Source organism: Ornithodoros turicata, chromosome 2, assembly GCF_037126465.1.
Source record: "Ornithodoros turicata isolate Travis chromosome 2, ASM3712646v1, whole genome shotgun sequence".
NCBI classification, from domain to species: Eukaryota; Metazoa; Arthropoda; class Arachnida; order Ixodida; family Argasidae; genus Ornithodoros; species Ornithodoros turicata.
The window spans coordinates 139,564,121-139,576,252 of NC_088202.1; the positions used below are offsets into that span (position 1 = coordinate 139,564,121).

The window sequence follows — 12,132 nt, forward strand, 5'->3', positions numbered from 1 at the left end:
GCACTTTGAATACAAATATGTCCTTTGTGTCATGGGGGACTGCTGATGTCAGTGGTTTATCCAGAATCCCAAGCACGGAGGGGTGTTTGAAAAAGTCGGGGTGGGGGTCATTATTATAGTTACGTCGCTATAACTATATGACTATAACTATCGACATGTGTCTAAAGCTGAAATTGCAAGGGTACCCCATGTAGGAGGTACTTGCTAGGGGTTGCTTAAAAAGTTAGGGGGGTGTCACTGAACATTTGGGGGGTCTGGATAAATCACTGGCTGATGTTATCAAGTGTCAGTATTGCTTTTACAAATAAACGTAATACTCTGTGCCATGCAGAAAACGTATCCTCAATGCTGCTGGCACATCACGAGTTATGTAATAAAACTATATTGTAGATCCTCGTAGAACCACTGTATTACGCCCAAAACACGACGATTTTTTTTTTTTTTTTTGCATAACGCGCAGAATTACACAGAAACTGGCTTTCGACTGTCGACAGCGACCTTATTTCGTTTGTCTTATTGCCCGTTATATCACAATATCTGCGCAATGACACGATGCTTCGCGTGTTCCCCCGGAAACGAAATTCTCAACGTCCTAGCCTACGAATTACTCCGGAAAGTGTGTCAGATTCCCTTGAAAATTTTAAACCATTGTTTCCTCACACAATAGTGGCACAATGTTGTTCAGCACTTTCTCCCGCAGATAAAGATCGGTGGTAACCATTTCGCAATATGAACGGCCGTGATATCAAAGCAAAGCAGATTCGTTGGTTTACGGTTCGTAGTAGGCGGACGATAACAGAAGGTCACTGCACTCACATAAGGCATCTCGAAGCAAGTTAACATGATTCCTGTTAGCTATGCAAACAGTCTGTGCTTCTAACGTAAATGGATACAAGATGCCACGAACAAATGTTGTATGACGGAGCAGTACGACAAACCGTTGTCATTTCGTGAAGAAATGACTGGCAGCCTTGACTGGCAGCAGAAACCGATAGCTAGCATGATACCTTGCGTTCGAAACAAAACGGTACACGAGAAAGTGTAGGTAATGTATTGTATGCAAACCTCATCGTACTGCTTTGTTGCTGACGTAACACCATGTAACTGCTTGAAATGTACACAGTTCTAGCTCATTTCGTTCTGACAACAGCACATTACAGCCAGCAAAATGGCGGATCTTGGTGCGAATTAGTGCTGAGCAGCTGTATTTCATATGCTAAAAACGGGTATTCAATGAAGTGGCAGCGTGAAACTGCAACTACAGGAAAAACTGGGTGCATTTACTTACTGGAGGGATGAAAACTCAATTTGGGTAAACAACAAAAGACGGACTTCACAGACGCAGACCAAAATTTTACTTCCTACCACCTTGCAACCCCCTGGCGGCAGCCAGAAGTACCGCCAAATTATTGCAAAATATTTTCGTTGTAAATGTTTTCTAATATTTTTCAGACAATCATTTGCTGGCTCGCAAAATCTCTTTTTGTGCGAGGTTCACAATTCAGTTCGCTTACCACCTTACCACGTTAGTTTCTGCACTCAGGTTCATCATACATGCAGGCTGCGAACAGTGCGCTGATGAGTTTCGTTTTCACATGCGTTGGCGTGCCCGACATGAAGAAAGGAGGGGGAAATCAGGGGCGAATCCAGGCAACGTCAGGACTCTCACTTTTTTTTTTCTTGGGGGGGGGGGGGGGGGGTGTCGACGCGCGTCGGGGGAGGGGGAAAACCGGACCGGCAGCTGGGGCAAAAGTACACATCCTGTAACTTTAAACCAGGCAAAGTCAAAACTGCCATCCTGTACACATGAAATTTGCCCTTGTGCTGTGTTTCTTGGTGTGTGTCTGTAGTGATTTATCCGGACTCTCCGTGCGAGACCCCCCTCCCATTCGTTGTTCTTTCCTGTTCCTGAAGGGGCAGTTCTGGTTCTTTTCAGCTTGTAGCGTTCTAAAGCTTAAACGAAAGGGTTGCCCCACCGCTTTATTCGTTTACTCATACCTTTTTTTAAGGCCACAGGTGATCAAAAATACAAAACGAAACCAATCGTGCAGAAAGCTTTTTTTCTTCCACTGCAAGTGAAAACGCATAAAGATGCAAGTCCAGTCAAGTTGTCCCACACAACCACCACCGTACCCTATTCAGTGTGAACAGACAACATAAAAATTTGAAATATAATTTAATAAAACACTCCTTTTCAGAAAAGGCAACAGACAAGGTGATAATGGCATGGTTGGGATGGTTGGAGGTACAGTTTTACAGGTAGCACTAGAAAGAACTACATAAATAAATTCACATATAGGACAAACAATACATCAGTTAAAGGAATACATCTTGGGCCAGCACTTGCAGCTTTGCACAAGAAAGGTACTGATATTTATGTAACTATTTGCATAATTCTTCATATTCCTACCCTACATTAAAGTGACAGTCTCATACAGATTGGACGATTTCGAACCATAACTGAACAACTAAAATGAAGTAAACAACGGTCTACACGTAGGAACCTGCGTTTGAGGGTAAAACCCGTTTTTGTGCAACCTCTTGTGCATTACTGCAATCAGTATTTTTTCAGAAAAGTTGAATATATTCATCGGAACTGAAGAGCGCCAATTTTGCAACTCATTCCTCTCCCACATGATCACACTGTGTGCGCCAGCCACATACCTAAATGTACACGTGTAACATAAATACGGTGACGTGAAGGCAACGGGTCAAAAACATGCCACCTAATCCTCTCAGGTGTACCACATAATAGACAGGGGAGGAAAAAAAACCTACCATTCCAGAGGACGATTTTAAATCTCTATCAATCAAACGGTGAGGACCAACATAACTACGGTCCTCTTTATGTCTAATCTGTGGGCCACTGCAAGGAAGAGCCATGCCATTATTCACCCTATTCCGCTTGTTGCACATTCGCTAAGACCCTAGCTCTTCTCCTGAAGCCCTGTCTAGATGCTGTACGAATGATAAACCAGTCCAATGGCACTGATAGCAAAGTACACAGCGCAAAGCCACCACGTCATGAAACCTAGGAGTCCACGAAAGAGCACTGGCGTAAACACAGCACGAAGTCCAGTCAGGGTGAGCGAGAACTGTTCACTGGTCTTCAAAATAGATTCCGCGTCGGCTGACATGTGCGCAGCTGAACTCTGTCGCTGTATGTGCTGATGTAATGAGGATGTTGCATTGGCGGCTGCGGTCGGCCACAAGTACGATGTCCAACTGTATTCACCTAGGAAAATAACACACAATATGAAGGGAACATGAACAGACAGAGCCAAATGCAGACCATTGCAATGATAATAAGACTCCAGTGTTTCCTTGTTTTACCAGATTTAGCACACTAAAGCATAGGGACCTAATCGTATTGTGAAACACAGGGTTATGCCTGTAAAGGTTGACGTGATCCAAGTCGTGGGTATGCTTGTTTGTTTCACCTTTGGGCACGTGTTCGGGGCAGAGTAACTGCTCTTTTGAGAGCTTTTCGAGATGCCGACTTAAAACTCTTTCGTTCTAGCGGGAGTTAAAACACATTGTTCCTTATGGTAGCTTGAAGAGGAACGTCCAATTATTTATTTATTTATTTATTTAAACATACTGCAACCCCTTTAAGGGGTTACTGCAGGAGTGCATCAAAGAAGCATTCACAGGAGAACTGGCGGACAGAACCATCCAGAGTGTTCCAGTCTTCAACGCAACAAGGAAAAAAGCTATATACTTAAAAATGTCAACACGGGTACAAATTGGGGCAATATTTAGCTGATGAGAGCTTCTGAGTGAGGATGTTACAGCGTATGATAAATATTTGCTAAAAGGAATTCTTACTTTACCATTAATAATAGAATGAAATGTTCCAAGGAGAAGAGCACGCCGTCGAACCTTTAGTGGAGTAATGTCAAGATCACGAAGTGCTGCACTTGGTGAAAACCATAGATTGTAACGCGATAATATAAAACGTACAGCCTTATTTTGGACCGAGTCAAGTTTAACAACATCGGACTTATTGTATGGGTCCCACACTTCGCATGCATATTCCAGGACCGGGCGTATTAACGTTTTGTATGCAAGTAACCTAATTTCAGGTGTAGCAAATTTTAATGTCCTCCTCAAATAGCCAACCTTCTTCAGCGCTTTGGAACGGATCATTTCTATATGCGGCGACCAGGACAGTTTGGGGTTAAGAGGGGTTATTATTTTGTGATATCACAAATTTAGTGATATAATTTCGTGATCAGTTTCGTTATACATATATCGCGTTTTGCTGTAACAAGGTTTGACTGCACACATGGTGTCCAGAAACCATGATTTGAACCTGGATATGATTAGATCTGGTGGTGATCGCTGGCAAGACATGGAATGAAAAAGGTCCTGTGAACATATATATGACTGGAAGTGCTGCGTTTCACCAAACTTTCGTTCACCCAATTTCGCCCGATGGAGGAGTTCTGCCGCGGAACACCATATGGACCATATCGTCGCGGAGCACCATATTTTTTCCGGTGAATGCGCAAGCAGGGGTCACGTGTCTCGCCCGTTCATATGGTTCGTATTATCCATGACGACCCCAACCTCAACCGACTCAACGACGACTCAACACAGTTTCTTTCATTGGAAAGGTGAAAGATTGTTGATTGCGGTGGTCATAACCGACTGGGCTGGCGTACTTTCGTAACGTTGACCATGCCACATATTGCCGGGAGTGCCCTACTGTTTCTGGTGCAAGCACGGGAGATTCGTCTGACCTGTTCGTATCATCCACCACGGTGCAGACATTGTTCCTTTCATTATTATCGTGTTTCAGATTCCCAATTGCGGTGCTTGAACCCTCCTGGTTTGGAAAGACGAGGTGTTTCGGCCATCCGTAATTGTAACATCCAGATTCTACTGCGCTTTGCTGTCAAAACTTTGTGTGGTATAGTTTAGAAATCAGACTTAAAATGTCGAGCAATTATCGAGGAAGCAGCGGAAACGTACCTAAAGTCTTCAGAAGACAAGCTGTAAATGCACATGTGAGCAGAGGAGTCATATACTGCAGTGCTACAACACACAAGTAGTAGAACACCCTTGCAACCTGCATAAAAAAACAGGAAATGCAATTACAAAGGTATAAAAGCCAAAGCTTAGCCACACTTACCTTCTTTTGAAGTTCAATATTAGTAATACGCCCCGCCTCCTTGCGGAGCTCAGACAGTTTCTCGGGCGCTAAATTGAGATACGACTGGAGGTAGCGCGGCATCAGTAGTAGTCGCATGAGCACCACTGCTAACACACACACTATGCGCGTCGTTTCGAATGAATCGTCTGTAAGCCTGTCAGGGAAAAAGTATATAAAACAAGTATACTATTACTAAGCATTGTGGTTTATAATGTCTTGTCCAGCAGACAGTTTAGTACATAAAATGCGGCTACTGTTCAGATATGCACCGTAAAAGTTGAAAGTGTTTGCAATTAAAGTCTGCACAGCCAATGCTTCAAAGCTACTGAGATGATACCTTGGGAGGTACGGAAAACTGTGATGTTTATACAGTAAACTTCCGTTAATTCGACCCTGACGGGAACGCGAAATTTGATCGAATTATCCGAAGGTCGAATTAAAGAATAGGCAGAGAAATTGTAGAGGTCAATGTCACCTTTGTGCATTCCTCTGCTGTCGCTCACGCTTGAAACGCGCATCTCGACACATTGCACATAGAGCGCTCTCGCGCGCGCTACAACATCGGTGCCAGGCGTGTCCTGCCCGCGCAAGATGGCGGAAGCGAAACTGTAGACGATTTCGCGGAAAGCTCGCAGTGTGCGTGCGTGCACGCACCCACCCACTGAATGCGCTCGGCGATATCGTCTTCAGTTTCACTTCCGCCATCTTGCCCGGGCAGGACACGTCTGACGACGACGATGTCCACTTCCACGAAGTCATCGAAATTCGAAACTCGTCGAGCGCACGTTGTGTATCGGACTCTTGTTGCACGAACAGTTCCCGAACGAAAGCCCGGTGAAACGTAGAACAATAAACGGAAAGCAAAAACGAGAAAGAGACGTTTCCTCCTCGCCCGGCACGAACCACCACCCACCACCACCAAATGAATTGAGTTTTAGTGCATCGTACGCCATTGGCTTTGCGTACGCAAGAGATGCGTGGTGGTTCTGCACAATGCGCGAAGCTCTATGTTTTGCGCGTGCGCAGAACCACAAACGCTATCGCTTACGTACGCAAATACGATAGCGTTCGGTGCACAAGGGCGAACTTTATCTTGTATGTGCGGTGCGGGCGACGCGGATGCCTGGTACGCGGTTCGCGGACGCGATCGAATTACACGATGTGCACTGATTTCACGTTCGAAATAACGAACTTTTTTATCAATAGAGGCATACGGGCATTTGACGGGACCTTCGAATTCGATCGTTATTAAGCGGAAAATCGAATTATCGGAAGTCGTATTAACGGAAGTCTACTGTACTCTGGTCAAACGAAAAGTCCTTTCTAAAATCACCCGTTTGTGTTTCACAGTTCTCAGCTTTCTTCTGTAGGGTGTTCTAATGAACGTAAAGAGCGGGTTATTTTTGCGGACCACCAGGTCTGCTCCCGGCAACCCCCTTATGTCAGCAACAACAAACTAAAAACTAAAATTAAAAAGTTATTATCTGCCACAAAAAAGGGGTAGTTCATGGTGCCCGTGCAAGTTTTCCCATGGGGTCTAGCAATATTGGTAACCCTACCAAGACTATAACCATGCACCAGTGCGTTACCAATTAGTCCTACCTAATTCACTAATTAGGCACAACGAAAAAAAAAACGTGATACGTGCAATTACTAGAGCCTGAAGTTTTCCGGAATTTTTTTTTTCTAAATTCGGGGGGTAAAAATCGGGTAAATAAACGTGCGCACTAAATTCATGCGAATTCGGGTGAAAAAAACTTCCAGTACGCTAAATTCGGGGTGAAATCGGGCTCGGTTACTCAACTAACCGTAGTGGTTTGGTACAAACGGTGATGTAACTGAATTTTTCTGCCAAACAAGTAAATTAATGCATTCCTACAGACATCCCAGAGAGGGGCAATTTGCCAGGTAAAAATCGGGTTTCACCCTAAAGAGGGAACCTTCAATTCGGGATGCAAATTCGGGGAAGAATCGGGTAAAACCCTAAAACTTCAGGCTCTAGCAATCACTAACAACATTGTTTTAGCCTTTCATCTTTTTTTCCGACCTTGATGCGTGTTAGTCTCAGGACACCGTGCATACGAGAGAGAGAGCATCCTTAAAGGACTCACAAGGTGCCCTTCATTCCAGGAAACGTCCTCTGCGTGAAGTAGGCACGTGCTATGGGCTTCACCCAGAGCAAGACTACAAACAGGGGGGCCACAAAGCTCATGTGCAGCGCAACCCTGCGAGGCATTTAATTAACTGTTATTTGACGCGCAATAAAATGCACAGTAAGTAAACCTCACTTTAGGAAAGGCCGTTCCTCGCAGTACTTGAACGCGTCGCTGTGCATCCTGGCAAATCGCAGACCAGGAAACGCGAAGAAAGCTCCGACAAATCCTGCCCACAGTGCCAGGAAGAACTTGAACATGAGGTGGGATGCTGGCCCACTGCGAAGAAATGGCAACATTGTAGACATAGGTGTGTGTATAACACTTTTGAGAGACTGAAACATTTAAATAATTTGTTTTACTAAAGAACTTCTTTAGTGAAATAGATTATTTAAATGTTTCAGTCTCTTTAAATACTTATCTTATTCACTTGCAAATGCTAGACTTTTAGATAGTGTGTATAACACCTACGAAACAAGCTTACAAATCTCTGTTCTGGTGATCACGAAGACCGCCAAACGGAAAAAAGCCCCAAAATATGCCAGTAGAGACGGCATAAAACAAAGTGTGTGCTGCTTAATGCAAAAATTTGTATGTACAAGTCACATACATGTTCTGTATCCACATGTATTCTCTATATGGCTTAGGTTTATTCGTGTAACTATTCGCTTTCGTTACACAACCAAGTTTTATTCACTTGCGTCTTGAAAATAGTGCTCGTACATCATAAAAAATGAAATAGAAAAGGTTTCTGCACACCTTGAGTTCAAGCCTTGTGTCTTGAGAAACTGATATGAACTTTCATTGAAGCTTTGGTAAGCTGTGAGAAAGCGGTACAAGCAATTAACAACCAGGTTAGACTGTAGAGAAACGCGGTACCGTATTTACTCACATATTGGACGCCCTTGGGTGTTGAATGCACCCCAGCTTGAGCGCCCAAATACTGGTATTCTCCCCCCCCCCACACACACACATTAAACATACCACAAATTTAGCAGCACGTCATATTCGGGAGTAAATACGGTACTACAAAGCCAACGCACCTTATCGAAGACATTCTGCGCACGTCTCACCTTTAACGAGGCCAAACTCGAGAAATTCTTCGTCAGCAACAAGGACGACCATGGCGAGGACAAAAAAGAAAAAGCCAGACATGAGGCAGAGCGATCGTTCCCCAATGGGCTCTTCTCCGCGAAAATAGAGTGCCGTCAGTGAAAACAAGACTTTTCTGTTGTCAAGATAAGGGCAAATACTGGCTTTTTCTCCGTGCATTCGAACAGTGAAAGGAACTGTGTATTTGTAGCTGAGGCAACGTAACATACAGGACGTTTCACCTAAAGTGTTAAAAAAACTTATTAAAAAAATTACTCGCTTGAAAATTATGGGGCCAACGCTATTTATCTCTGGGACAATTTTGCGGTGACCTCCGAGCACTTTAATTCATTTTAAGTTGTGAGAAATTGAATTTTTCGAATTTAATTATGAAATTTGACGACCCAACCTCACATTAATTTTTTTTTTACAGAAACGGAAAGCGCGTGTCGGATTTACGCCTATTCCACTTATTTCCTACATTCCCTACTGCGATACAGTAACAGCTGGAAGAAAAAAATTGCTAGAACAGTCATTTCGAGGTGTACTCAGTGTTGCCCGCACACTGACCCCACAATTTTCGGACAAGTAAATTTTGCGTACGATTTTTTCTAAGACACCGATGAAGCACCCCGTAGAAGGATGAACACAATGCTAAAGCCTCATAATGCCAGTGGCATAAAAGAAATCAGTGACTAATCCCACTGTGAGTGGCTTTTCATCAACTGCCATTCTTTAGCTGACATGAAATGAAAGCTGATTGCTCGGCAGAATTTACATTTCATGAACCAGATGATGAGCACGAGCTTTCACATTCCGAAAAGCGAGGTTGGTGAAACATGGATTGCTGCTGCAGTACCAGGAAAAAAAAGTTTCACGCTACAGCTTCGGATAAATTCTCTGACAGAGGCCTTAAGGGGGAAAGAGAGGACTGCAGAAATAAATTTAGGGAAACCTTTCCCATGTATAGGTAATTCCCTTTTAGGGAATCTCGTATTGCTGAAATTCAGAGCGAGCTTGGAACAATTTTTATGAAAAAAAAAACAACAACTAAGTAGTCCCTGGCGATTTACTACACACAGTTTGGTCTGAGTGAGTGCAAAAAAAAAAGGATACATCGCAAAGCCAAGTACCAGGAGACACCAGATGAGACTGAGGTTGAATTCGTTTCTCCCAGGCAAGAGGAAGTAGTAGGCTTCAGTGAGAAGATAGACAACAAAGGCGTAACCAGCAAAATCTAACAGCCACTGGTACTCAGTGTAAAAGCGCAGCTGCACGAGCTCTGTCACGTCGACTGCTGCCACGTCCAATTCAACGTGCAAGCTCTTTGGAACTAAAAACTCCTCGTGGTCTTTTCCGTCCTTCACGCTTCCATTTCGATATCTGAAAAAAGGAAGGGTTTTTGGTAGATAGGCAACTACAGGTTTTCTCGGCGATTTTAATCCAAGTGCCAGCTAAATTAATCCATGCCCCATAAAGTTTGCGTGGCACATGGATTGATTTCGATGGCGCTTGGATTAAAGTCGGCAGGAAAACCTGTAGTTACACATTAAAGCAGGGCCTATTGCTCTGGCACTTTTACTGTATTGCTTAATTCTTAAGGACTGTACAGTATTACACCTGCACATCATGCACCTCGGAGAGATGTCTCAAACACGAAATGCTCACCTATCCCTTCCTCTGTCTCTCTTCCCTTTCCCTTTGAAAGGTTTCCCAGAAATCCCTGCTAAAGACTTGAGCTCTTCATCAGATGGATGTAGGTATCGGACAAGCCTTTCGATAGAGGTAGATACGAGAGTTCAAGAGAGCTAATAGCGTTACAGAGATTTACCTTTTGCAGATGATCCACCTTGAAAGGGAAAATCGAAGTGACGTCTTTTGGAGGACGCTTGCCATGACCATTGTTATCACGATTTGCACACCAAATAATGCCTGCAAAGGTTATCACACACACACACACATGTAGCTTAGCGCTGCGTGAAGAACTGCATGTCTGCTGCAGGTACAACAGGACTTTTACGTTCGCTAAGTAAATCTGCACGGGAAATGGCATCAGAAATATAACTGTTTTGCGTAAACTTGCCGCAATTTGTCCTATGCGCCGAAGCGCACATTAGGAGCACATGGACGAGGTCAGATGTATCGCTTACCATTTTGTGTGTGGAGCAGTGTTGCAACGAAACGAAACGCTGGTTTGCAACAAAGTCTCATTCAGACATGAACATTGCACCTGATACAAGTATAACAAACTGTGCGTGAGATTATGTGCAACACTATTTCGCCGCCAAAACAAAAACCAGAAACATTCACGAAGCAAACCATGCCGAGAGTGTCGCGCTTGTAGCACGGCAGGAAACTGTACTAATAATGTAGTTCCCGTCGTGTGAAACAATCCGCGCCCGAAGTTAAATCGTAAAACCAGCCCCGCGCGTTCCGCACAATTTTTCACGAGTATTTATTATGGTCTCATTATTGATTCTTTGACTATACTCAAAATTGATAAAGGACTGTGTCTTGTGTGCACTAAAAACTAAGAACGTATTGAAGCGCGTTTTTGTACGGCCAGTACGGCACTCATTTCTACAGCGCCTGTATGTAATGAATGACAGTGGGACAGAGGCCATGCACACGGCAGAGGTGCGCAGGTCAGGGAGCTTTCTCTGCAATGTGGCCTTGGGTTCTTGTACCGTTGGTAATACACGGCAAGGCTTGCACCCTTTACATTTGGTGTGGTTGCTGAGGTGCGTGAACGCCAAACAGACTGAACAGGAATGGCGATGAGCACAAAGAGAGCAGTGCTAAGCTCCTACAAGGCTCTGCACCGGACTATTTTGTTCGTCTTCGACGGCGATGTGGGTACGATTCAGTCTGCCAGAGCAAAAGCGAGAGAAGAATTCAAGAAAAACGCGTGTGTTAAGGACCCGGACAAAATAGAGGAGTTGCTCAAGTTTGCCGGTGATGTTAGAGACGTGTTAAGAAAAGATGTCGTTCATGCCATCATTAACGAAAAGGGACATTATGAACTCCAGCTGAGGCCCGAACATTTGAAAGACAACGCGGCATGTGCAAAAGAAGAGCCTCCTCGAAAGCAATAACATGAGTAAAATAGCTAGTTAGAAAGAATAGCGAAAAGGCAGCGACGTAGTGAAATGAACTTGAATGGACACCTACCAAGTTTCACGACCATGAACGAATAAATCGCACGGGACTATGAAACGTGGAAATTGCCAGTCTCTGCTTTGCTATAACCGAGGTCTCTCATGTCGTGTCTCCAGAAACAATTCACACACTTACATTGTCGTGCAGTAATCCACAACACGTTTACGCTACGTTACTTCTGACAGATACAGGGTGGCCTTGAAAATAGAAATTCCTGTAATTGTCATCTCAGTATGTAAAGAACATACCACAGGAAGAATATAGCAGTGGATACTGGTACTCTCCTCTTCGGGCCCAGTTACCTTACCAATTACCCTAGCGGACACACTCACGTGCAGTACATTTTAGTGTTTGGTTCCTTTGATTGCTTCTATCACTTAACTTTCCATATCCCCATTTCCCCCCCCCCAAAATAAAACGGAACAAATTGTTATAGATGGCTGTGGCCGTGCTAGTAGGTAGGTGCATCCCTCCACGAAATTCCCACAGTCCTGTCACATTAAAATCCCACATGATTCCCTGATGAGAGAGATCAATGCAAAGACCCTGAAGAGAAGAAAATAATGGTAA

At 44.0% G+C, this 12,132-nt stretch overlaps 3 protein-coding genes across 3 annotated transcripts in view; 1 reads left to right on the top strand and 2 right to left on the bottom strand.

The window, feature by feature from the left end:
- Positions 1 to 1,396, bottom strand: part of LOC135386226 (cullin-1-like) — a 31,389-nt gene extending 29,993 nt beyond the window's left edge. The window contains exon 1 of the mRNA XM_064616040.1: positions 1,289 to 1,396. The gene's annotated coding sequence lies outside the window, so the exon portion shown is untranslated. The remainder of the gene's footprint in view (positions 1 to 1,288) is intronic.
- A 761-nt stretch (positions 1,397 to 2,157) lies between these two features.
- On the bottom strand, positions 2,158 to 10,756 carry LOC135384158 (transmembrane protein 161B-like). The gene is made up of 11 exons (XM_064613379.1): positions 10,554 to 10,756; positions 10,235 to 10,335; positions 10,072 to 10,176; positions 9,520 to 9,786; positions 8,385 to 8,539; positions 8,071 to 8,131; positions 7,447 to 7,590; positions 7,270 to 7,383; positions 5,138 to 5,312; positions 4,978 to 5,074; positions 2,158 to 3,235 (listed from the first exon to the last, which is right to left on the bottom strand). The coding sequence occupies exons 1-11, from the start codon at positions 10,554 to 10,556 to the stop codon at positions 2,952 to 2,954; spliced, it is 1,506 nt and encodes a 501-aa protein (XP_064469449.1). The 5' UTR covers positions 10,557 to 10,756; the 3' UTR covers positions 2,158 to 2,951.
- Positions 10,757 to 11,174: 418 nt separating this feature from the next.
- LOC135385083 (complex III assembly factor LYRM7-like) lies at positions 11,175 to 11,498 on the top strand. Its single transcript, XM_064614259.1, has one exon. The coding sequence runs from the start codon at positions 11,175 to 11,177 to the stop codon at positions 11,496 to 11,498; it is 324 nt and encodes a 107-aa protein (XP_064470329.1).
- The last annotated feature ends 634 nt before the right edge of the window (positions 11,499 to 12,132 follow it).

What these genes read in the sequence shown, in the direction of transcription:
- LOC135385083 (XM_064614259.1), top strand. Translation starts at nt 11,175, where the DNA reads ATGGCGATGAGCACAAAGAGAGCAGTGCTAAGCTCCTACAAGGCTCTG.
- LOC135384158 (XM_064613379.1), bottom strand. An exon ending in AGGTGGATCATCTGCAAAAG is followed by an intron (nt 10,177 to 10,234) that starts GTAAATCTCTGT and finishes CTCTATCGAAAG; the next exon opens with GCTTGTCCGATACCTACATC. An exon ending in GAGGAACGGCCTTTCCTAAA is followed by an intron (nt 7,384 to 7,446) that starts GTGAGGTTTACT and finishes AATGCCTCGCAG; the next exon opens with GGTTGCGCTGCACATGAGCT.